We start from the raw sequence: 26519 nt of genomic DNA, 5'->3' as shown, positions 1-26519 counted from the left end.
GAACTAAGTAACCAAGTGATACTTTGTGCTATAGTTTCCTCAACTATAAATTACAAAACTTTAATTCCCAGAGGTGCATAAGAAATAACTTAAAGGGGCAATATCCTGGAATTTCACAAATTAAAAGCATTTTATAAGGTATTATGAAAAGTCTGATGGGTAAAATGGAACAGGCTTGCCTAGAGTTGGGGGCAATGAATAGACTTTAATCTGGCCCAGTCCTCCAATGCCATCACTTTGGAAACATTGCTGAAAAAAAATTTTTTTTAAGTAAATTTCTTTCTTTCCTTGATGAGACCTCAACTTTACAGGTAAAAAAAATGCACTCACTGGTTAGTAAACTGAGTCAGTTCCTATTGCTTTTGAGTAATGTTTTAAAAATAAATAAATACAAGCCCTTGTTTACTTACCCAGCGGAGCCGTGTCCAGCTCGTTGGAGTAAAAAGCAGTATCACTGTGGCAAAACACAATCTAGGTCCCTTAATCCTGCCTCTTTTGATCTCAAAAGGTGGTAACATTCAGTTCAGAGCTCACTCATCTGTAAATTGCATCACATTATCTCCGAGTTATTTAAGAAGCAAGCTCTGTTTGGTTTCAGGCATTTTAACCTGCTTAAGACAAGAAGGGTTTGCCACATAGTTCCAAAGGTCTCCCACTTACCACAGCCGTCAGAGAAAGCAAAATGATCGAACCCATTGGGAATCAGTACGTCGTGTCCAGGCCAGTGTATTCTGCAAATGCTTTTGGGGAAGAACATAAGAAGAAACAGAGATATCATAAGACATTTCTGGATTGTCTCAAACAGTGTTGCAGGTAAGGTTTTTTTTTTTGTTTTGTTTTTTTTTTTACGGTACTGACTGGCATTAGAAATAGATGAAGCACTTTCTCTGCAGTTTTTCAGCTTCCAAGCTCTCCTTTCTAGCTGTTGCCCATAGTCTCCGGAGTCTTTTTCTCTTTGGTCTCCAAACCTCCTACTCCCTGCCAGGGCTGGAAAGGTAAAAGGTAAATTTCTCTAAAATGAACACCATCTTGGCTCTCAATACCATCTTTCCATATCAGAGGACGAATAGATGAAGACACAGGAAACTTCTCAACCAAAGTGCTATAGAGCAGAAGTTGACACAGTGTAACTGATTATACTTCAGTTAAAAAAAAACCCGAAGTGGGGTACAATACAAGCTGAGGATGACAAATTAGTTTATTATAGCTAAAGAAAAGCAACATTTTTCTTAAGAAAAAAATCCTTTTGTGGTGGTCAGGGAGCAGTTGACATGGCAAGGAGGTAAATGTTAGTGGGAAAGTTAAAGTACTTGAGTATATTATCTTCACCAATTTTTCCATCTGCAGTTGGGTGCTAGACTTAAAATTGGATGTGCATTAACTGACCTGTGGCTCTCAATGTTTTCTTTCAGCTGTTCCCCGCAAAAGGCCAAGAAAATTGCCCTCTCCTTGTTCCCTGTAGCATCTTGGTTGCCAGCGTACCGCATAAGGGAATGGCTACTCAGTGACATTGTTTCTGGGATCAGCACAGGGCTGGTGGCTGTACTACAAGGTAACTTTTTTTTGAGATGTAATTCATAGATGATAAAATTCAATCTTTTAGTGTGTAAAGTCAGTGTTTTCTTACATTGTAGTGTAATTGATTTACAGTGTCAGTGTTGGTTTCAGATACCCAGCAAAGTGATTCAGTTTTACATATATATGTCTGTATATATGTATATATATTCATTTTCAGATTCTTTTCCATTGTAGGTGATTACAAGATACTGAATATAGTTCCCTGTGCTATGCAGTAGGTCCTTGTTTCTTTGTTTTATGTGTAGTAGTGTGTGTATCTGCTCATCCCAAACTCCTAATTTGTCCCTCCCCCCACTCTTTCCCCTTTGGTAACCATAAGTTTGTTTTCTACATCTGTGAGAAGTTGGTATTTTGGGGGGATACTCACAAGGCTGTGCAACCATCACCATTATGTAATTCCAAGACATTTTCACCACAACCACCCTCAAAATCTCTTGCCTATTAACAGTCACTTCCAATCCACCCTCCACCCATCCCCGTTGGCAACAAACTTCTGTCTCAATGAATTGGCCTATTCTTGGCATTTCATGTAAACAGAATCTCAGAATATGTGGTCTTTTGTGTCTGGTTTCTTTCACTGAGTATAATGTTTGCAAGTTTCATCCATGATATGTGGGTGCTCCATTCATGAATGAATTATATTCTGCGGTAGAGATAGACTACATTTTGTTTGTCCATTCATCAGTTGATGGTCTGTGGCTATTATGAATAATACTATTACTGAACACTTGTACACAAGTTTTTTTGTCAACATATGTTTCAATTCTCTTGGGTATGTACCGAGGAGTGTAATTTCTGTGTCACATAGTAACCCACTAGCAGTGGTGAAGGTTTAAATTGCTCTAGCGTCCTTGTGAACACTTGCTATTGTCTGCTTGTGTTATTTTAGCTATCCTAGTGAGTTTGGAATGGCATCTCATTGTGGTTTTGACTTGCATTCCCCTAATTACTAACAATATTGAGCATCCTTCTGTGAGCTTAGTGGCTGCTTGTACATCAGTGGAGAAATATCTCTTTTACTATTTTGCATATTTTAAAATCAGGCCATTGTCTTTTTACTATTGAGTTGCAAAGATTACTTATATATTCTAGATACTAGACCCTTATCCAAGATAATGATTTGCAAATAATTTCTCCCTCTCTGTGGGTTGTCACTTCACTTTTTTGATATTATCCTTTGAAGCACACATTTTTACATTTTGATGGAGCCCAATTTATCTGTTTTTAATCGGTTGCTTATGCTATAGGTGGTATTGTTTCCAAAAAACCATTCCCTAATCCAATGTCACAAAGGCTTACACCCAGGTTTTCTTCCACGAGTTTTATAGTTTTCCCCCTTACATTGACATCTTTGATACATTTGAGTTAATAATGTAATTTTTAAGGTGCAATCTTAGATACTTGAAGAACCAAATGAAAACTTCTGTGATCCACATGCATGCAATAAGGATATCGATGCTTGTATATTTGCAGGTTTAGCATTTGCTCTGCTGGTCAATATTCCCCCAAGCTATGGATTGTATGCAGCCTTCTTCCCTGTCATCATCTACTTTTTCTTGGGCACATCTAGACACATATCTGTGGGTAAGTGAATTACTGGGCTAATTAATGCTCACACCACTTTTTCTTTATGCATGCCATTAGCCACACGTAGTGTCAGTGCCAAAATATGCCTAATCCAGGAAAAGAGTCATAGTTTCTCGTTAGAATTAGGACTGGAGCTTGGGGAAGGAGGCCAGGACTAGAGACGACAGTCTTTATACGCCACATTATGGCTGAAAGACAGTTGTGCTGGGAGGTCATCTACTGACTGTAACTCAACCTCTCTCTATTAGGTCCATTTCCGGTTCTGAGCATGATGGTGGGAGCAGCAGTTGTGAGATTAACCTCAACAGACGAGACAGGGGATTCAATTGTCTCTAATAGCTCCATGAGTAATGATTCATCGTTATTAGATGAGCAGAAGGTGCTGGTGGCTGCGTCGATCACAGTTCTTTCTGGAATCATCCAGGTGAGCACTTTGTCACATAACCTACCCTCCCCAGTCTAATTGTCCTGACTGGTACCCATCTTTCTGGTTTTTCTCCTTTGTGCCACCCTTCTCAACTCTTCCCATGAATTCGTATGCCTCCTCCAGTGGCCCATAAGAAATAGTTTAACAACCAGAAGTGGAGAGGCAGATCCACAAGGCAAAGATGAGTGAGTGTGCGTCTAGAGAGGAGGAAGAATGAGAACAGGGAGGCACATGTGGTGACAAGTGAAATGCTGATTTCAGCAAAATACTCACCATAACCACAGAGAAACTGGAAGCTTCAGAAATTTTTTCTTTCTATTTCCTCATTAACTGTAATCTCATTGGAAGGGATCAAGGCTTAGTGTTTTGAATTGTCCCTCTCAAATATTTGGAGATCGTGGAAAAGGGTCATAGAGGGATCTGAAGCTCGCTCCCAAGCCGCACCCCCGACCCCATGGCTGGGTAGTGAAAAAATGTCACAGACTCCTTAAGACCTTGCCAACTTTTATGCTTAATGACATTGTTGGTTAAGACCATTCCTTAAAAAAAAAAAAAAAGGCAATTCAAACCAAGACAAGCGTCTTGACCAAGGACGGGGTCAGTTCTCCCCAGTGCATTTCTGATCCCAGCGCCTTTGGACATTCACAGCTCCAGCTGTATTCCGGGGACAGAAGTGGAGAGGCAGGCCAGGAACCCATCCATTCACTTTTGCAAAATCCCGAGGCTTTGGGGGGAAATGAACCACTCTTGCTCTCAGTTAAAACTGAGCACTATTGTTGTCATACGCAGTTACCTATTTCTTAACGAAAGTCGAGCGACTTGTTTGAGGGCATCTGAATGGATGTTCATCCATGCCTGCTGACAGCAGCTAAAAAGGGTAACTTAAAATTCCGTGGGAAAATTTATGAGGGCTGATGCTAGATAAGAAAGGTTTATGGATGAGTGTCCTAAAGATACTGCAACTTCAAAAGAGGGAAGAGAGGAAGCCTGTGACTTCTTGGGGGTGCACTAGACTTCAGTCCTATTTGAACGCCAGCTAACATTCCACCTTGGCGGGTGGGATGGGGGAGGGAAGGACCCTGAACGGGAGATGTTCCAGGAGGCAGCGGCACTGGCTTCTTCAAGGCACACGAGTACAGGGCGAACCTCTGTATTGGACTCATTTCAGTGGCTGGTCCTTCAGTTTGCCAAGGCGTACTCTGAATCTACACTCACAAAGGCTTTACCTTCTCTTTCCAGTTGCTCATGGGGGTTCTGCAGCTGGGATTCGTGGTGATATATCTATCCGAGTCTCTGATCAGTGGCTTCACCACAGCTGCAGCTATTCATGTTCTGGTTTCCCAGCTCAAATTTATTCTTCAGCTGACAGTCCCAGCGCACACTGATCCATTTTCCATCTTCAAAGTAAGTATTCTTCTCAGCTTAAAAATATTGGAAGGAAGGGCAGAGCTGAGTGGTAGAGTGCATGCCTAGAACACTTGGAAGTCCTGGGTTCAATCCCCAGTGCCTCCGTTAAAAAAATAAATAAAAATATGAAAAGGAAGATATGTATGTATATGCATGACTGGGGCATTGTGCTGTACACCAGAGACTGACACTTAGTAATTGACTATACTTCAAGTACAAACAAACAAACAAATAAACAAACAAACCACATTACCTCCTGCCAACAACAAAAAAATACGGAAATAGGTGAAATTTACTAGCATGTTTCCCGGAGGACTTTGCTTTCATGCTCTTGTGGCGGGGCTTACCTACAACTTCCAAGAAATCGATGGGTTGTGAAATATATTCACATTAAGCACAAGTTAGTGGCAAAAAGAACAACACTGAAAATCTCCCATAGCTGCCATACAGCTACTGTGAAGAACAGAAATTAAGTATCACTTCTTTTCAATGTTTAAAAAGAAAAAAAGCCAATGCACATTATTAAAAGCATTGTCCCAAGTTTTAAAAATGTCCCTAAAATCTTGTTTTGAAAGAAACGTGCTAATTGAGTAGCAGTGCATCCCTATTTCTGAAAAGCTGGTCTTAGTCTTTTAGAACTCAAGTTCTTCTGACTCTTTTATGCAAAAGGCAGTGGGCCAATATGCAAAATAGAACATATGTGTTTTCTCTCCTCTAGAGGATGCACTGTAGAACAGTGTTCTTAGTGCTTCTGATTTTATATGTTTAAATCCTCAGCCTTTTTTTTTCTGGGAGATTCTAGCTAAAGGTTTGTCTATGTCTTTTATCTTTTCAAAAATCCAGCTTTTCCTTTCATTGATCTTTTCTATGGTCTTTTTAGTTTCTATTGCTTTTCTTTCCACTCTGATCTTTGTTATTTCCTTCCTTTTGCTACCTTTGGGCTTGTTGGCGCTTCTATCAAGACAGTCTTCGGGAGTCTGAGATAGAACTTGCTCCAGATTGGAACCAGCACTGTCTCACCCCCATCCAGAGCAATCCCAGAAGTGGAGTCTTCTGGGGGCAATTTAGGATCTAGTTTGGACCTGCTTGAGCCGTTCCAGATCCCATAGATAAGGAATACAGTGCACAGTTAGCCAGGAAACTATTTTCCAGAAGTGACAGATTCAACAAAAAAATAAGAGGGGTCTGAACCCTACAAAAGACTAACAATTAAGGGATACATGCTAAGAAAAACTATCAGAAATCAGAAGTTATTCCCTGAACAGAGCAGTAGTGTTGATTGTGAAATAAAAAATGATGGCAAAGAGACCTAAGAGCAGAAGAGACCAGTTACAAAAATGTGAAAAGCATCCAAGATACCAGCCAAAAGAGATTTTCAGCAAAAATGCCAGAAGCATCCCTGAATCAGTGTGGTTGATGGTGCTTTACTAACTCACCTTTCTTGTATCTCCATGCTGGTCTCGGCAGTGACTCACTCACAGTTAACATGAGCTGAACAGGGAATGACTATCAGTCTGTCAGTCCTTTTGCTTCTATGTTTATTTTTATCTGTTTGGAAGTAATTGTATTGTGTCCAAATTATACACTAATGTAATATTTGGTTGTTTTTTGCTTTTATACTTTTAGGTACTAATTTCCGTATTCTCACAAATAGAGAAGACTAACATTGCAGACCTTGTGACATCCTTGATTATCCTAGTGATTGTATCTGTGTTTAAAGAAATAAACCAGCGCTTCAAAGCCAAACTTCCAGTGCCCATCCCAATTGAACTCATCGTGGTAACTTACCGTCTTAAGACTTTCTTTCATTAATACGCTAGTCCTGTGTTTTCATGTCGGAAGTCCTTCACCATGTGTAGATCAGGAAGTTTTAGTGGGACCAGCCCCCCTCTGCAGTCTCTGGGTATGATATTTAGTATGGTTTTCTCTTCATTCAGAATTTAATAGCTTCCTTCGATGATCTGGGGGTTATTCTTTCCACGTAAGACAAGGGTAGTGCGGAGAGCAGGACCTGTGAGAATCACGGTGATACAGCCACTGGAATCAGGGCTGTGGTTCCCAGCTCCGGTGGTGCATTGCAATTGCCTTGGGACTCTTCAAAAAGTAGCAAAACCTGAGCTTGAGATTCTTATCTAATAGGTCAAGGGGTAGCTTTTGGCAACAGCGGTTTTTTCAAAGCAGGTCTCTTCGTTACATCTCCTATTTCTAATCTGGGCAATTTGCAACTTTGCAGACGGTGATCGCAGCAGGCGTGTCCTACGGCTGTGACTTCAAGAACAGGTTTAACGTGGCCGTGATTGGGGAGATGAAAAGAGGGTAAGTGTGTCCCTTATGATGGCCTCTCCAAGCGCTAATTAGAGAGTAAGCACTCGCGATGGAGGACTCCAAGCTGAAATGCATTCCCCTGTCTTAGAACCCTCCCTGCATCTGGCATCTATGATGCACCCAGGAGGAAGGTTCACTGTTCTTGTAGGAAGGAGCCACCAAGGACACGAGTGTCTGCAGTTTATAAGATCAGAACGTTTCTCTGTGTGGAAGAACTCACACACCAGAGGAGGAGGGACTCACACAGAAGTAGAAGGGAGATAGTAGGCAAATTAAAAAAAAAAACCAAACACTAGGCAAATTAAACTTGCTTCTCTTCATAAAAAAGAACCAAATGAAACCAGATTTCCTTGGCCATAAATTACTATAAACAATATGCAGTGTTTTGTGTGAGGTTGCTAGAGCCAAATGCCGACAGTTCAAAGGAGACAATGAAGGAATACCTGGCCCACGTGGCTTGAGCAGTCCAGATGGGCACACTCTGTCCTTTCTCAAGATCAAGTTCAAAACAAGGCCAGAGCAACTCTTACCTCTGCAGCAGGATGGGAGGTCCAGTCTGTATGTGGAATTTGAAAGCATATTCCACTTAGCATCAATTTCTTCCAATTTATTTACCAAGGGAAGGTTATATTCCTATCTAAAAAAAAAAAAAGACCTCCTTCCCTCTTCATGCTTAAGGAGTATTTGAAAATTCCAGACATCAGCATTTCTATGCAGTGCCTTGTTGACTTAAAAATAGCTACATTCTATTAAAAGCAAATATATATATTTTTAAAAAATATTTTTACCATCAGATATTCATGTGTTACACTTAGTGAATCACAAACATCACATTTACAGAATTTTAGTTTTTATTGACATGTAATTGATTTATAATGTTAATTTCAGGTGTACAGCAAAGTGATTCAGTTAGACATATACATACATAGTTCTTTTTAGATTCTTTTCCATTATATGGCAAGCATCACTTTTAATTTAAAAGGTAGAAATTAGGCTGAAGCCAAAAGACTGTTTCTAGGGTTTCTCTCTACTCTGCAGCTTTCAAGTGATTACACTTTATTTAAACATCTTGGGAGACTTGACAGACAGATAGAAAATTTTAAAGGATCTCGTCAGAAGGGTTTTGGAAATAAAGGATAAACTTAAGATCCCTGGGTTACAATCTCAGAGACATTACTTAGTAAATATATTTTAAATGTCTGTGGATGTGTCTCCACAGTGTGTGCAGGTGGGGAGGAGGGTAACTCATTTATAGGTCATTATGAGCATAATGGAGAGGCAGGTAGCCCCGCAAGCAAAGTCAGGTTTCCTAGAGGCAGAGTGCCCTGGTGGGATTTACTTCTGACTCACTTCCTGATCTTGGGCAAATAATTAAACCCTGTGCCTTAATGTCTTTGGCTGTAAAAATGGGGCTAAAAATAGCAGTTATCACATAGGATTCTCGTAAGGATCAAGCGAGTTAATACGTGTGATGAGCTCCTGTGCCTGGCTGTCACAGTATTTTATGTGACCCTCCCTCCCACAAAAATTGTGAAGACAGGGAAACAAGTTTATTATCATCACTTTACAGATGAGGAAACTGGCTCCAGGTAGGGTAAGTGGCAGAGCCAGGAAATGAATCAAGTTTTCAGACTGTAAATCTCCACCATGCCCCTCTGTCTATGGTGTTTAGAGGCCGGAACAGAAGAATCATCACCTGGGCTTCTGGTTATTTGGTATAAAATGCAAATTTTAATTATATCGCTGATTATAGGTTTATATACATGTATAATATTCCAAGCCAACTTTCTGATTTTTTTTCATTTGTTCTTTTTCTTATTTGTTTCTTTTTTTTTAATGGAGGTACTGGGAATCGAGCCCAGGATCTCGTGCCTACTAAGCATGCACTCTACCACTGAGCTCTACCCAGCCCCACAACTTTCTGATTTATGATAGCTGCAGAATACAAAATAATAGTACTTCTTCAAAATTAGAGCTAAAAATGTATTCACATAAATATTCTCACAACATGAACAGCAATTAAGAAAGCGTTAACCCACTTCCAGTAAGTTTTAGGTCAGAAACAGATATTTATAGGCACTGAGCATTCTAGTTAAGTGATGTTGAGTTTGAGATATTAGTAGTTTTATAATACAATTAGTATTGATCATAAAAAAAGAACTGAATGAAACCAGATTTCCTTGGCCATAAATTACTGTAAACAATATGCAGTGCTTTGTGTGAGGTGGCTAGAGCCAAGTCCTGACAGTTCAGAGGAGACACTGAGTGAGGCATAAGCCCAAAAGTAGCCTCTGGGAGTTGAATGTTTCCCTGACACTATGTCATCTTTAAATAGAAAGCCACTCTCCCTCAGGGCCATGGTCAGCTCTAGCAAGTCTGCAGAGTGCAGGGCAGAGTCCAACACCCATATGTTTGTTAAGGATTTTCCATGAAAAGCTTATTGTTATCAACGCAGGGAAGAATTTCTTGCTTTCCTTGTCTCAGAATTGTGTTTGCTCGGAGAGCCTTCATCCACGGATAACTAATGGAGGCATCGTGGGTGATGCTTTGCAACCCAGCATAACAATACAAGTAAGATCGGAGGCATTTTGTGTGAAGCTTATATTGATAAAAGTGTACAAAAAAAAGTGTACACTGTCACGTAGCTATCCTAGCAAAATCATATCAGGTTTATCGCTATCATTGGACTGGATTTACAATCTTATATCAAATTCAGGCAGCCTTACTTTCCTACAGTAAGATAACAGATTCCAAAGTTTTCAGCAGTGTGAAATTCTTGCCAGTCAGACTCCAAAGTGAGGCAAACGTGGCCTAGTTTGCATTCATTCATTCATTCATTTGCCCAACAATTACTGACCACCTGATACATGCTGTGAAGAGTGTTTGGTCCGGATCATAGAATAGTGAACCAGTCCCTGCTCTGGGTCTGGGAGGAGAGTTGGGTGAGGAGAGAGGGAGGGATGAAGATGGGAGACACCAAGAACTGGGGAAGCCCAGAAAATCTCACCTACCCTTGACCTTAGGGGTGAGAAAGGACTTTCTGGGGGGAAGGATGGGGATGAGGGGAGTGGTTCAGGCAGAAGGAACAGCGAATGAGACGCTGTCAAGGTGAGAGAATGGATGATGAGAAACAAACAAAAACAGCTTGGTAGAGTTGGAGCATAACTTCTGGGAGATGGTGGTGATTGAGCTGGATGGTGGGGAGGCGGGTAACTGCGGCCCTGCTAAGGAATTTGGACTTTTTCTGAGAGCAAATGGGTGCCGCTTGAAGGTTTATAAGCAAGCGGGCAACATTCTGACTTAGTTTCAATTTCAGATTTCAGCCCCCTATCACACCTGACGTGCAGACTTTCCAAGACGCCATCGGAGATTGCTTCAGCATTGCCATTGTTGGCTTTGCAGTGGCCTTTTCTGTGGCCAGCGTCTACTCCCTCAAATGTGATTATCCGATCAGTGGCAACCAGGTGAGGGTACCACCAGCACTGGGTCTACTTGGGCCACTTTAATATTCTGTGTACTTAATATCAGTGATGCCACGCCTGAAAAAACGCTCCCCCCTGTTCTCCTGGCAGGAGTTAATAGCCTTGGGCATCAGCAACATATTTGGGGGATCATTCAGAGGATTTGCCGCGAGTACCGCCCTCTCCAGATCGGCGGTTCAGGAGAGCACAGGGGGCAAAACCCAGGTACTGGGCGGTGTTGGCTGCAAGGCCATCCTGGCAGGGGTCCCTGGGGATTCGGAGCCCCGGGGCAGGGAGGGGGGAAGCTGGGCTGGTGACAGGCGTGCTCTCCTCTTCCCAGATCGCTGGCCTTATCTCCGCCATCATCGTGCTGATTGTCATCGTAGCCATTGGATTTCTCCTGGAGCCTCTACAAAAGGTAGCGCTCCTCTCCCTTGGAAACAGCTTTCTCCTTTGGGTGATGAATCAAAGACCCTGATTCTTAAATCCTGGGAGCACAAACTAAACTAGGAGAAATGAGGGATCTACAAACTCTCAGGTACTCTCTTGGCCAATACTCTAGGGGCCAAAAATATTCATTTTTTTCCCCTGGCAGTATTTTATGAATGTGAGGAATGCAGGTGTCCAGCTACCTTATCTACTCTGTGCAGATTTGTAGCCCCAAATATAATTAATGTTCAGATAGAAAGACATCCTGGCACTGTAGCTTCAATACCAATTGATGGAAGTGAAGATGTTCTTAAAGGTTAAGGCAATCAGGGCCTGTGTCTCATTCAGAGAATGGTGCTACCAGCCACACAGCCTGTTCTTAGGAATACGCCCGGTGGCTCCCAGAGCTTGGTTTGACTCCAAGACCAAAGCTGTCAGATTGCTGGGTGCGAGCCAACAGCCGGACACTGACCTTGCACCTCCACCCTCGTGGTCCTCTGTCCAGCTCTCCCAAACTGTTATCTTTGAGGTTTAGCTGAATGGCTCTGTCCACTGCTGCAGCACCCAGATGACCCAAATGACAGCAGACCCTGAAAAGCACATCCAGGAAGCCAGGTGACGGTCAAGACGCTGTTCTTTGTGGTGTTCATATGACCTGGAGGTAGTACCTGGAGCCCTGGCCCAATCCTGGAGACCTACTTTTAATCCTGGCTCTGCCACTTAGTATCTGTGTATTTCAGGCAAGTTGCTTAACCTCTCTGAACCTTGAGTTCCCAATTTGTAAACTAGGGAGGGAAATAGTACCCACTTTACAGCGTTGTTGCCAAAATTAAATGAAGCAATACATGTCAAGTATTCAGCCCCAGGTGTGACACAGGATGAACCCTTCCTAGAGGAGAGCCTTTGTGACTATGGCCACTGTTGTTGCTATTCTGGTTCTACAAACATGTTATTACTGACTACAAAGGACATCAGAATAAGACCCAGCCCACCAAAATCGGTGGTTGTGATCTAGGCCTTTTTCCTTGTTGGTTGGTAGCTGGAACCTGGATTTTGTCCCAAATTTCTGGAATCCCAGGTTGGTCATCCCAAATCTGGCCAAATCTGTCTTCAAGCAGTGTACAGTGCTGTGTGCCAAAATGACCCACTCTTCATGTGCTCACCTACTGATTTCCAAAGGGATGGCATAAAAAGAGTCCAAAAGTCACCACCAAGGAATTAGAAGAATGTATATCTCAAAAATAAACCCAGGGAGAAGTATAGCTCAGGGGTAGAGCACGTGCTTAGCATGTGTGAGGTCCTGGGTTCAATCCCCAGTACCTCCATTAAAATAAATTAATAAAAACCTAATTACCTGCCCCCCCCAAATAAAATAAATAAATGCACACATAACCCCCCTACATTGAGAATTCTGTCCTGTGTGCTTCTCCCCAGGTATACCCAGAATCTAAAAAAACCAAAAAACAAAAACAAAAAAAAATTGCCGTTTAAAATCCCATCTCTCACGAGTAAGCCACACCCAAGGATGTTAATCAAAGGCCCTACTGTAAAGGATCCATGTGACAATTTCTTCTTAGACCCTTGTGTCTGCATTGTCTTTGTTTCATCTGAATAACTGGTCTGCCTCTTTTTATTATATGAGAGCAAAATAACCCTTCACGATAGCTAATAACAAATGTTTCTTGAGTGTGGACTAAGCAACGGCAGAGTTCTAAGCGTTTCATTTGTAGTTCACCCTTTATGTCAATTCCAGTATGGATACCAGGTTCCTGGGAAAATGATCCCCCTTTTCCTGTCTATGGCTTCTCAATGCTCGTGTTTCAAATTGGTTTTCAATGGAACACTGACCAAGTGGGAAATAATGCCTAACGGAAAGAAAAAATGAGATGTCTCTTCTGCAGGTGGCACATGGCTTGTTTTATACTAAAGTCCCCCAAAGCGAGAGGCATACTGCACAGGGTCCTAGGAACCTTTCCCACAGCTACCACAGGGGTGACATCTTGTATACCTAAACTACAGTACCAAAACCAGTCCGCTGAGATCGGCACAGTACTGTTAAAGCAGAGTACAGCCTTTATTCAGTTTCTACCATTTTTTAACTGGTGTGCATTTGTGTGCAATTTCCTTTTTAAAGTCACTTAAGACCATATTTCGCCTTCTAAACAACGACCTCTATTCTCACCATGAGTAAAATTACCTGGTTAGGCATTACCTTATAAACGTAACCTATGAAAATTAAAAATGTCTGGATCATTCAAACTGTCTTTGAGATAGGAAAATAAAAACCGTGTTTGTTTTTTTTCTTGGATATTTCTTTTTTTTTTTTTTTTATGGTGGGAAAGTAGTCAGTATCCAAATTCTCTAGTCCATTCAGAATGGAGGTGCTTGAATCGGGGGCAGGGATTGGGGGGGCCTGTTCCTTCCACTGCATGAAAACCCAAATACGGAAGAGAGCAGCCTTGGCTATTCAGCATTTTTCACCTTTATGAGCATAATTCCCTGCAAGACAAATGAGCTCGTTTTGGCATGAGAAGAAACAGAGGGCTGAAGTGTTGCTGTAGCAGAGCTGAGTCACCCAGACCACTCTTTGTGAATCTCCTATTCAGTGCTGTCAACATCAGGCTCTTTTTTTCCCCACCATCAGGCTTCTCAAAAGGGGCAGTTACTGCCTCTTCTGCTCCCTAGCTGATCCACTCATTCACTGAATAATGATTAAGCCCCTCCCACGTGCATTTACCCCTGCAGGTTCTGGGGACCTAGCCGGGAACAAGGCAGAGGCAGTTCATGCCGTCCCAGAAAGCCGGCCTCAAATCTCTGTTAATTCCTCCATGATCCTCCCCTTCCTCTTCCTCAGTGGCACAACTGCTGATTATCATCGAAGGTTTGAATTCTGATTCCAAGATTCAAAGCTCCCCATTTTTTTTTTTGAAGCATAGAGCAACCTTCTCTCCTCATCTATAATAAATAGACAAATAGACACACACTAGACTATCTCTGATTGGGAAGAGTTTATTTCAATCGTAGATCTTCAGATCTGCCTTTCTCTGTCCCAAGGTACAGGCTAGTAAGTGCTATCAGATCTTCAATGGCATGTCACTGTCACTGAGGCGGGAACAAATTCATCCCTGGGGACAGACCAGAGTCCCAGGTCTGGGCTGTCTTGCGCAGCATTGCACACCGGAAAAGGGTATATCCTTCAATAGGCTTGGAGGCCCTTTAAAGGACTCGCTTATCTGCAACCTTCACCTTTGCTTCTATATGGTTTACTTGATTATCTCAAAATACATCTGCGGTTTATGTGTTTTCACAGTCTGTTCTGGCAGCTTTAGCACTTGGGAACTTGAAAGGAATGCTGATGCAGTTTTCTGAGATACGAAGATTGTGGCGAAAGGATAAGTACGATTGCGTAAGTAGAGGCAATGGTATCCGAAAGGGAGGTATTGGAATAGCATTTTAATGCTGATGTAGAACGCATACGTATATCATGAACGAAGTGAAATTTTGTTTTTATACATCTGTTCAGGTAACCCGAGTTTGTTTTACTTGCTACCTTTAAGCTGCATTCTCTAATGATCATTCTCTGGGATTTTAATGTCAAAGGTTGAGCCACTTGCTAGTAGGAAATGGTCCACGAAACACTGATAGAGAACTTCTTCCATTTGTTCTAAAAATTCTTGCAGTCATCTCCCGTGCCACAGGAACTCTCTGAATTTTAGGATATGCATTGCTTCTGTTCTTCATTACATCGTATGTTAGTTTCCAGAGTATCTGTGAAGAACTTAAATTCTGAACATTCCTTTTGGAAATACTCTACAAAGGCTCCCCTTGCCCTCAAGTGCCTTGAGATGAGAGGCCGTGTCCGTAATTATACCAGGGTCAAAGTCTGTGGTGTAAAAAGACTCGTTAAACTTAGCCTATGGTAATAAACAAGCATAAAGTAATAAGCTACCCTTGGTTTAGTTTTCTCCCCATGGATAATTGTGGGGGATGTTAACACTTTTATTGGTATGCTAAAAATCCCATAGAGATAGTAGCCTTTAATGAAATCTGCAGACCAAAAGGAAGAGATGAGCACAGACTCTGCCAATTAATTGGCTGATCTTTTTTTTTTTTTTTTTTTTTGAAATATAGTCAGTTTACAATGTTGTGTCGATTTCTGGTGTACGGCATAATGTTTCAGTCATCCATCCATACATACAGTCCTTTTTATATTCTTTTTCATTATAGGTTTTACTACAAGGTATTGAATATAGTTCCCTGTGCTGTACAGTAGGACCTTGCTGTTTATTTTATATATAGCAGTTAGTATCTGCAAATCTCAAACTCCCAATTTATCCCTTCCTACCCTCTTTCCCCCCGGTAATCATGTTTGTTTTCTGTGTCTGTGAGTCTGTTTCTGTTTTGCAAATAAGTTCATTTGTGTCTTTTTTTTTAGATTCCACATATAAGCGATATCATATGGTATTTTTCTTTCTCTTTCTGGCTCACTTCACTTATAACAGAGGCTGGTTCCGGAATTCTAGCTGTGACAGACTCAGTCATTTCCTTAAGTGGTTCAGGGATGGGATTAGAGATGGATACACTCTCTTTTGAATTTTTCTTAAAGATTTGCTTTGTGCTTTCATGCGACTCAGAACCTGAGCCAGGGGAAATGACCGCTGGAGGCAGGACTCTGTATTGGGCCCTAGAAGTTCATGCCTTCCCATAGCTCTAGAACAGAGACACTGTACTGAATCAGAGTAAACTGTAACGTGCACGTTGCCTTCTTTTGACAGCTGATCTGGGTCATGACCTTCATCTTGGCCGTTGTCCTGGGACTGGGTTTAGGCCTGGCGGCTAGTGTGGCGTTTCAGCTCCTGACCATCGTTTTCAGGACCCAGTTGTAAGTGCTCACTGTCCTCTGCACCCTCGCAGGCTTTGACCCTCCAGTGTCAGAGGAGAAAAGCTTGCCACTGGTTAAGGGGAAAGTAGTTTAGTTGCCAGGAATGCACGTCTATCAAGATTGGCCAGTGTGTTCTTCCTCACCCCAAGGCCTGATGGTGAAAGAATGGCCCAGCCCTAGCACATGAGTCAAGGTCCCACCAGCTGCTGGTCGGCTCCCTGCTTTGACACCAATTCAAAGAAATCATAAATCTCTGAGTCTGTCTGCCCAACTTTACACAGGAAGTCATTCTGTCCTGATCAGGTTTAATGTCTTTGCCTCAGACTTGTTAAACACAGGAAAGCATTCCTGAGAAGCCTGTAAGGTTCTCCGTATCTAGTGCAGAGTGGTTCCCCCGGCGGGTTGTTAGATTGTACGCCCACTGAGAATCGTGGAGCCGGATTAGAGAACTTCTCAGAGGCCCCTGTCCTCCTAAAATGCCACAAAAGCCACTTAGAATTCTTGACTCTTAACAGACACCCAGTCCAAACATCTTTTGGATTCTTAAATCTCTGCCATATAATGTCACCACCAAGTGGCCACTCGGCCTGTGCTGGACTATGTGGCAAGACAGAGAAATGAAGCTTTTTGGGCATCTGTGGATTGGGTGTTACCATAGTCAAAGCTGGTCCTGGACCGATGGAATACGTTTACATTGAGATGTTCCCACGCTCTTTTCTTCACTTACATTTTCACTCATTTCTTGGGGGCCCCTCAAACGCAAAGACAAACTGGGTGGTCGTAGGCAAATCGTGACACTTCTTCATGTCCTCATCCATACAGCGAGGTGATTGTATCTGCCGTATTTCACCGAATAACTGTGATACTCAAAATCAAAAAGGCCACCGCACATGGGAGTGCTTTGTAGACTGGATTTTACAACCAGGTGGATGGGAGGTGCTGTTCCAGGAACTGTGGGAGGATTAGTCAAATAAGGTGTTTGCCCTCTGGGGCATGATGGTGTGATGATTCCCCAACCTTTCAAATCTGGAAAAGTGAGCCGATTTTGGGATCCTAGGAAAGTAGCAATGTTAGCCTTATAAGCCTAACAAAGACGCATGGATGATTTCTTGGTGTTGATTTTCCCCGCAGTCCCAAATGCAGCACACTGGCTAACGTTGGAAGAAGCAACATCTATAAGAATAGAAAAGACTACTTGGAAGTAAGGAAGACTCTTTTTTTTTTTAACTTTGATTTGCTAAATGGTAGTAATATGAATCCAGTAGGCACCACCTAACACGATTTCTCTGCCTTACAGATGTATGAACCAGAAGGCGTGAAGATTTTCAGATGTCCATCTCCTATTTACTTTGCCAACATTGGTTTCTTTAAGCAGAAACTTATCGATGCTGTAAGGCTTGGGGTTATTAATATTTTTAAAAGTTCCGCTGAATGTCTAGGAATGAAATGCTTGTGCTGTAACGGGAGGGTCATTGATGTCACACATTTGAGACTGGGTTGTATTAGTGTTTTTGCTTCATGTGTCCCAGGGCAGGTGAAACTACCTTATAAGGGGTCCCTTAACATGTTGGGTAATGAGACTCTTCCGATGCGGTCCAATATAGACACACTTTTTATTAAATTCTGCTGTAGAGTAAAAAGACTTAACCCCAAGACTTTGGGCTGCTGGATTTCAGAGATTTTCTACAGATTTTCTTTGGGAATCAACTTCAGAGACAACAAGAGTGTCTTTAATATTTGACTGCATCATTGAAGAGATTCAGGATAGCAAATGAATATTTATTATCTAAGTGAAATGAATAAATATAACATAAATGAATATTTAACTCTAAATAACAGCTAGTGTCCCAGGTGGACTGGAGAGAAGATAACACAGAAGCAGTCTTTAAGGTTTAGAAACAAACGCTCAGCTCTCTTTGTTTTTTCGGTCTTTTTCCAGGGGGGGAAGATAATTAAGTTTATTTATTTACACATGTATTTCTTTAATAGCATTTAGTCTTGAAAAAGCCTTCTGGTCTACTCTGCATAAGGTTTCTGCCTTAAGCCCCAACTATTCTTATTCATCTGCTATGCATCACGTATTTTTCTACCTAACTTTTTTTTTCCAACTTTTTATTATTTATGCAAAAATGGGATGATCTTGTATATATGCTTTAGACACTGACCTTTTCACTTAATCTAGTGTCTTTCCATCTCACTACAATTTTTTGGTCAAGGATTTTTTTACTACATAGTTTGAGCCTCCTTACTTATTACTCTGGAGCTAACTGCTGCCACAAAAAGAACACATTTGCTTTGAAAAGGGAAAAAAGCAGGCTACCTACAAACCTAATCCTAAAGTTATAAAACTGGAGCATATAGTAGTAGATACCATAAAATATACTCATACATTTTAATAGACCAAAAATTCTGTAGAAGCAGGGTACTAATTAGACACCACTTGGATTCAACAAATAGAAGGGAAAGAAAATTCCCTAAGGGGTTGTGTGGACCGAAAACGCAAACAGATTCAGACAAGATTTAGACCCATTTGTGGGTGATTTATAGACAAAACCTGGATGGTACAGAGGTTTTTGAATGTTGATGACTGCATCCAGGCTGCACAGACCATATGCTCTCAATGATGATGTTTGTTTGGGCCACTTTTAAAATTTTGCTACAAATATCTTTCTGTGCCCCGGTCTCTCAAGCCATCCCACTTAATTATGCTATTTCGGGAGAATGATGCTATGAACTAAAATTGTGCTATGTTAAGTAGCAGAATATTCAGGACTCTTGTAACACAGCAACGGGTTTTTCAGGTTGGCTTTAGTCCACTTCGAGTTCTACGCAAGCGCAACAAAGCTTTGAAGAAAATCCGAAAACTGCAGAAGAAGGGCCTGCTGCAAGTGACCTCGGTAAGCCTCTTGCCTACATCCTGTGCGTTAGAGCTAAAAGCTTAGGGAAACGTGCTTCAAGACGTTGGTTTCATTCCTTTAAATGAAATGCTGAATAAACAAGGTACCTCATGTATCAATTAGTGTCTTATTTTTAAATGTCAGCTTTGAGGGACTCCTTAGAATTGTTACTCTCCAAATGAAAGAGTTTACAGTCCCATCGCTGGACCCAGCTTTGAATCTGTGCTTTGGAAGTTCACTGCTTACCCTTGACATACACAGTGTTTTTCCTGGTCAGAGTTCTCACACGTATTGTTACCCTCCCTTGCAGAAAGGATTTGTAAGTACTCTCGATGACTTCAAAGATTCCGATGACGAGCTGGACGATAAGACAGAAGAGCTGGATCAGCCAATCAATACCACAGACCTGCCCTTCCAGATAGACTGGAACGCGGACCTTCCTGTCAACATCGTGGTCCCTCAGATCAACCTGCACAGCCTCATTCTGGATTTCTCAGCAGTGTCATTTCTTGACGTTTCTTCAATGAGGGGTCTGAAAACGGTAATTTCTTCTTTCTTGATGGAAACATACAATCAGTGGCGAAAGTTAAAAAAAAAAAATTGTGTGTGTGGAAGGATGCTCCTTTAGATAGTGCAACTTAAGTAGAAATCAGTTTTAATCTTAGAAAATTTCCAGGTGGGGCGTGTTCAGGAAACTCTTTAAAAGTGCATTTCCCATGAGACTGCAGATAATTTTGAAGGCAACCAAACCTACATATCTGATGTATGCTGGACCTGCTAGTAGACAACTATGCTCACACCCCTATCAAATTCCAGTTCTGCGGGGCTTTCGGATCCTTGCAGGCCTTGTATCTAAATTTTCCAGAAACAGAGATGTGGAAAGGCCTTGGGCAAAAGTGGAAGAGTGGATCCTGTTGTTTTTATCTTCATCTGTCATAAGCTGATGAAATTTCACTTGGCTATATAACAATCTGTCTATTTTTTGTTTGTTTGTTTATTTGGGGAGGAGGCGGTAATTTGGTTTATTTATTTGTTTGTTTGTTTTTTAAATAGAGGTACTGGGGATTGAACCCAGGACTTCATGCCTGCTAAGCACACACTCTTCCATTGAGCTATACCCTCCTCCCATACTTTTTTTTTTAAAGTAGATAAATGAGGGAGTAAATGTCACATGTGATTTAAAAACAGAACTGTAACAATCAGGTTGCAGGCTGTTTTCTCACCAGTTTTATCAGCATTTCTAAAATACATCAGTTTCTAAGAGAAATGCAGAGATGAATGTAAAGAAAATTTAAGAAATTCCACGTCCCTTTCTTTTGCTTGTTTTTTGTTTGTTTGTTTTTTTACAGAAATCTGCCTACATAAGAACCAAGCTAAGATAGGCTCTATTAAGTACAGGTTAACTGAATTTAAAATTAGAAAAGAGGATTGATTTCATTTCCTTCAAAGTTGTCTTTAAAAAAAAAAAAAAACAACCTTAACATCACATAACTTTTCAAGCCTGCTTACTACTTCTTTTCTTTCTTTGTTTTTGTGTCTGTTTTAGCTTTGGAAGAGAAATTACACACACACACGTAAAATTTATTTTTTGATCCCAGCAGTATGGCACAAAGGATAAGGGTTCTGCCTTATGTTTTCTTAAGGCCCTAATTCTTAATTCAGTCCCCAGAGGAGGTTCTAAACGTGTTTATTGATGATAACAGTGATGTTAATGATTATCTAAGTTGATCAACAGTACAAGCTACTTTTCTTACCTTATATGACCTTACTCATGCCCCTCCTGGCACTTGTTCTGAGCCTAGGGACCAAGAAAGTGGATAAGGATCCCTTGGTGCTAGGTACATCCAGTCGCCGTGGACAGGAGTAATGAACAACATGTCGGTCCTGGAGTTTTTTTACTTTTATGTAGATTGAAAGCTCTAGTCAAGATCATCCCGTAGAAGAAACTGTCTTACAATTAAATCAGAGTCCATCTTTTGGGTTGAGGCAGAACATTTTCCCATCAGACATCCCTTGAGAACAATCGTTTCTAACTTCCTAGGGAAGAGGAGAGCTCTTTTGTTTGGATTTCTTTCCTTCTTTCTGTCCCAGAGTCTTGTGATTAACTTTAGCGTCTCTGTACTATTACCTCTTTTCAAAATGTAAAAGGCTCTGAAAGCAACATATCACCCATTATGCAAAATTACGATAGTTTTCTTGACGTTTCTGACGAGTGAAATTGTTCCCTAAGGAGGATCTACTTTATTTTTAACAGATTTTGCAAGAATTTATCAGGATCCAGGTGGATGTGTATATCGTTGGAACCGACGGTAAGCTGTTTTATTTTTCTGTTCTGACAGTTCCTTCAGGCTCACTGCTAGCACTCACTCTAAGCCTCTCCAAAGAACAGGTATTTTTATGATTATCAAGAAGGAATCTAATTTGTAGATTTCCAACAGAAGTCTCTACAGAAATAACATCTTTACATTTTAGTTGTGTCCATACATAATTCAGTTAACTTTACAATGTGTATCCTAGTATAACAGGCAGCAAAAAAGTGCACATGTAACCATTTTTAAAACTCTAATCTTCCTGGGAAAGTAGGCTTGTTTTGTCTCTTCCTTGCCTCCCTTGATTCATCGGCCCATGTTGACCTGGTTTCTGCTCCACGTCACCAATGAGGTTGCCCTTGCCAAGGTCATCAGCGATGTCCGGTCGTGGAGATCAACTCCCGCCCTCCCAGCCTCATTCTCATGGTGCTTACTTTAGCATCTGACCCTTTCTTTAGCCTCTGCCTCCCTGACTTCTGCAAGACCATTCTTCTGAGTCCCCTCCCACCACAGTCAGAGTGCTGCAGGGTCTGACATTGGCTCCTCCCCTCTCCTTGACTGTCAGTCTTCCCCAAGCTTCAGCCCTAAACCCTGTAGCTCGAATTCCCTGCACCTGACTCTCCCCAGTCAATCTCCTACATGCTGAGGACTGCACGTATATCACCATGATAATGAATCCCCAAACCACTCCTCCAGCCCAGGCCATTTTTCTGAGCTGCAGACCCATGTATCCAACTGTCTCCATGTCCCCCACCCTGCCCCAGCACCCAAGATACACATATTCAAAGCCAAATATATTACCCTCCCTCCCCAAACGACTCCTTCTCCTCTCCTATCTCAGTCACTGCACTGCCACATACCCACCCAACCAAAGTAGAAACCTTGGGGCCATCTTTAATTTCTCCTTCTCCCCATCCCTCCAGAGTCAGTGAGTCACCATCAATATTTTCTGTTGAATCAGTCTCTTCCTCTCCATTTCTACAACCTTGATCCAGTCCCTTATCATTTCTTATCTAGGTCTTCTGGAAGAACTAACCAGTGTCCTTGTTTATCTCTAGAATGTTCTGCCATCCCATTTTTTGACTCATCCTATTAATCTTTCTCATGAAGCTTATAATCTATTAGGAAAGCCAGATAATAAACAAATCAGAGATATTTCAGGTAATAAGTGCTATAAAGCAAAGAGCAGGGTTCAGAGGCAGAGCAGCAGGGATGGTGCTCTTTTAGACAGATGATAGAGGATGTCCAGTAATGTGACATTTGAGCAGAGACTGGAGTGGCGTGTGGGAATCAACCTTGACAGTGTCTTGGGGGAACACGTTTTAGGGAGAGGGGGCGACAAGCACACAGGTTCTGAGGAAGGCGTGAAATTTTTTTGGCATCTTTAATTTTTATTCTCTACTAACTCCTTAATACCTACAGATATATTCTGATTTCAATGCTTCTTTACAATTAAAATATTCTCTTGATCTCAGTAACCCTTTCATCTATGAAACAATTTACTCCTTCTCCAAAGTCCTAGATCTTTTGAAAGTGTGCCTTCCTACTACCTCTGCTGCCTGATGTCCCTCTCAGTCCTTAACTAAAGATCACCACCTTCCTTCCCACTGCGCATCACTCGCCTCCATGCTGGGCTCTGGCAACCGCAAGGCCATCCTGTCTCCCTCAGTCACTGCTAGGTCTAGCCATGTTGAAAGCTTGCCGGTGAACACTTTCCCACCTCCAGGCTTTCGGACCTCTGTTCCTCCATCGTTCTTCAACCTCCAAGCATTCTTTTAAATGATATCTGCTTCATCAAATCTTCCCAGAGTCCGACCAAGAGGAAGCAGTCTTTATCCTTCTTTCTCTGAATTTCCATAGCATATGATCTGTACCTCTCTTATTCATTCAACAAAAATGTGAGGACCCGCTATGTGCATGGGCATTATTTTAAGAACTAAGAAAACATTAAAGAAAAATATCAGATTGCTAATTGCCTTTATTATTCTATACACTTTCCTTTCATTAAGATAGTATATAAGCGCTCTATCTGCCTCGAGGGCAAGATGCATGTCTAATTTATCTTTTGATTCTTCAAATTACCCAGCCAGAGTTTTGTATATAGTAGACATGAGGTAATATGTGGTTGAGTGATCTGTGCAAACAAGTGCTGGTTAGTGCCTACAAGAATAGGAGTCCTCAAGGATGACTGCAGAGGTAATGCAGGGTACCAAGGACAATGTTTCCTGATGGAACCCAGCCGCTTTGGGAAAATGGACTACAGTAAGTGATAAATAATAATAGGTCCAGCAATCCAGAACCATAGGCACATCACTGGTCTATGAGCATGCTTTCTATTTTGGCAGAATCCCAATTTTTAGTAATAAGCCACGTTTGATGCTCTAGTCATTACGTGGGGAGATTAACTCACAAGGCTCCTGCCTAAAGAAAAGTGGATTGATTTTCTTCTAGGAACTACTAAAAGTTTTTCTCATTGGAACATTTTCCTTCTTTCTTTTTACATTAAGGCATTAATTGTGCAATCTTATTAGAACGGTGTCCTTTAGTTCCAGAAAACAGTGCACTAATTAATGGTACACTGGTATTGTACCATTGCAACCCCCAAATACCTAAACAAACACCAATGAAATGCACATTTGCAAATGGAAGTTCAAATCCCCAGCCTTAAGGAGAAACCTGTGGCCAGACGATGACTTCCTCCTAACTCTTACTCTTTCTTTCCTCTCTTCAGATGACTTCATTGAGAAGCTTGCACGGTGTAAATTTTTTGATGATGAAGTCACGGACTCAATATTTTTCTTAACAATCCATGATGCTGTTTTGCACATTTTGACGAAGAAAGATTACAGTACTTCCAAGTTTAATCCCAGTCAGGTACCAGCTTTTTGGTGACTTTCACATTTGTATAACCCATTCGTATCTGGGCTTCTTAAATTTCCCTTTCTTTTTCAACATTGGAAAAAAAATATTCCTAATCCATAATTCCATTCTGGTTTTCTCAGGAAAAAGCAGCAGCATATGATTTCGCCTTAAGTACAAATGGAGGATTACGTAATCGGGAATGCCAGGTGAGATTCTTCAACACGTTCATCTTTATATAAACATCACAACAAAAAAAAGTAGCGAAGCCTCTTCCACTCTTCCAGCATTCTGCAGAAAGCCCAGCACGTGTTTGAACCTCTGTGTCTCATCCTTAGAAAGCTGAAGCAATGCCAATCTCTAAAGGACTTTGTGGGAAGATAAACTCAGACCAGTTCAAGAAAGGATGGGAAAAAGAGATACTAGATCTCTATTAATGCAATATTGGGCATAGAGAGAGAGAACACTTTATGTCTTCAAAGTATTTACAACCAGGATCTTATTCTGGTCTTGTAATAATTCACAAGGCAGGGAAGGAATCACTTTTGCCATTTACATATGAATTTGTGATGGAGCAGAGAAGCCAATGCACACTTCCTGACTCCCAGAAGCACGCAAAGCCCCAAGCACAGTGCCTAGCCCAGCACTGAAAGTTAGGTTCCTTTACTTCCTTACTAGAGAGAGTTGCCAAACCCTCATTTAACTGGATAGGGCCATCTCGTTCTAGAACCTTCCTTTCTAGAATAGTCAGTACTTTAAGGGACTCTCTCTAGTTTGGGAAAAGCAGAACTACAAATCAAAATGGGTATCTGCTGTAAGCCAAGCATATGGTAGGTGAATTATATTCATGATCTCAATCCCTACAACAAAATGCAAAGAAGATATCTTCATTTCACAAATGAGAAGATTAGGAAGGGCTCAGACAGCCTAACTAATTTGCTTAAGGTTGCACAGCAAAGTGACAGCAACAGGATTTGAAGCAAGAGCTGTCTGATGCCAAGACCTGTGCTCTGCACACCCTATTCTACAGGCGCTATCCTTTGCTGAAAGACTAATGGAAGCGAGGGTCCTGAGAAAGAATCTAATAATTGTCTTCAAGTACGGGAGGTGGCTGGCGATATTTCTCTTATTTGAAGAAAGGTCTAGGAAGAATGGCAAAAAGGAATTTAGATTAGAAATTTAGAAATGGATAGCCTACGATAACCCTGGATGATTAAGAGTTTTATCAGATAGGAAAAGGTTAGATGAAAAAGCCATTCCAGAAAGTTAGAGAGACATAAGGATGGAGAGCTTTGAAGAACACCATGATTCTGTTTCCCAGGGCTGGGTTCTGGAAGAACCCACATCTAGTGCCTTGCCAGAGGCCCCTTTGAAAGAGAGCCTTGCCGGACATCCTCTGCCCAGTAGTTGGATTTAAAATTGTCACCAAGTTTTAAAGGATAAAGTATAGGAACAGAATTTAAGTCTGATGTCTGATCAAAGCTTTAGAACCAACTGTGGAACAGACTGTGGCCAGTCCCATCCTGTACCTGTTTCCCTATGTTAGAAAAAAGGAACATTTAACACTAGTTCTTTGTGTTGCTTAGAGGAAGATAAACCAGTAGTCATGGATTGGCCACCAAAGTACATTACTACAACACATTATATTGTTATTTTGATTGAGTTAAATTAGGCCTCTGAAAGATGCATTTCTAGTACAACATGGTATCACATGAGTCTAATGTTAACCAAGTAGAAGCCATGGGAGGTATTTGATCATTAAAATTCAAGACAAAAAAAAAAGCATGCTGATGACTCTGGTAAATTCTAGCTCCTAATTTTAATCAGATTGACCACATATATGCTTTTTAAATACAGGATAGGATTATTAAAAGGGACAGAACTTAACAAGTCTCTTTTTTTTTAACAAGTCTTTTAAAATAAGAATTTTCTGTCTTCTTCCAGGTACCAATGGAAACAAAATTCTAATCAAAATATAATTCAGAAGGAATCCTCATCTGTCACATAAAGAACAACTTTATACCCAGAAAGTTACTGATAAATTCATACATTGTATGAAGAATATTTTTACTTGACAGAAATTATGTTTCAAACTTTGGAACGAGATTGTTCTAGCATGGTATATTTTTCACATATCTAGTATAAAATAATGTGAAATACTCTTGATTTTATACCTTGTAGATTTATCAAAGGAAGAAAATTATTTTGTTTACATGTATATTTATAGCATTAACAGATTTCTATCCAAGTCACTACCTTCGTGCATGTTTTGCAGTGTATTTGCACCACTGTTTTGAATCTTGTAATTTATACAGCTCCTACTAATATATATCCCTTCATTAAAAATCAGTTGTACAG

At 41.1% G+C, this 26519-nt stretch overlaps 1 protein-coding gene across 1 annotated transcript; it reads left to right on the top strand.

Annotated features, from left to right (window-relative positions):
* Nucleotides 1-484: 484 nt before the first annotated feature.
* SLC26A3 (solute carrier family 26 member 3) lies at nucleotides 485-26519 on the top strand. Its single transcript, XM_006185310.2, has 20 exons — nucleotides 485-813; nucleotides 1413-1552; nucleotides 3052-3162; nucleotides 3414-3589; nucleotides 4832-4996; nucleotides 6626-6778; nucleotides 7233-7315; nucleotides 10641-10788; nucleotides 10897-11010; nucleotides 11126-11203; nucleotides 14525-14620; nucleotides 15990-16096; nucleotides 17228-17297; nucleotides 17394-17486; nucleotides 18898-18993; nucleotides 19304-19534; nucleotides 21248-21302; nucleotides 24034-24176; nucleotides 24305-24370; nucleotides 26106-26519. Exons 1-20 carry the CDS (start codon nucleotides 683-685, stop codon nucleotides 26127-26129), a joined length of 2280 nt encoding a protein of 759 aa, XP_006185372.1. The 5' UTR covers nucleotides 485-682; the 3' UTR covers nucleotides 26130-26519.

This window comes from Camelus ferus, chromosome 7 (assembly GCF_009834535.1).
Source record: "Camelus ferus isolate YT-003-E chromosome 7, BCGSAC_Cfer_1.0, whole genome shotgun sequence".
NCBI classification, from domain to species: domain Eukaryota; kingdom Metazoa; phylum Chordata; class Mammalia; order Artiodactyla; family Camelidae; genus Camelus; species Camelus ferus.
Note: the sequence above shows the minus strand (reverse complement) of the source record. Positions and strands in the feature narration are given on the sequence as shown.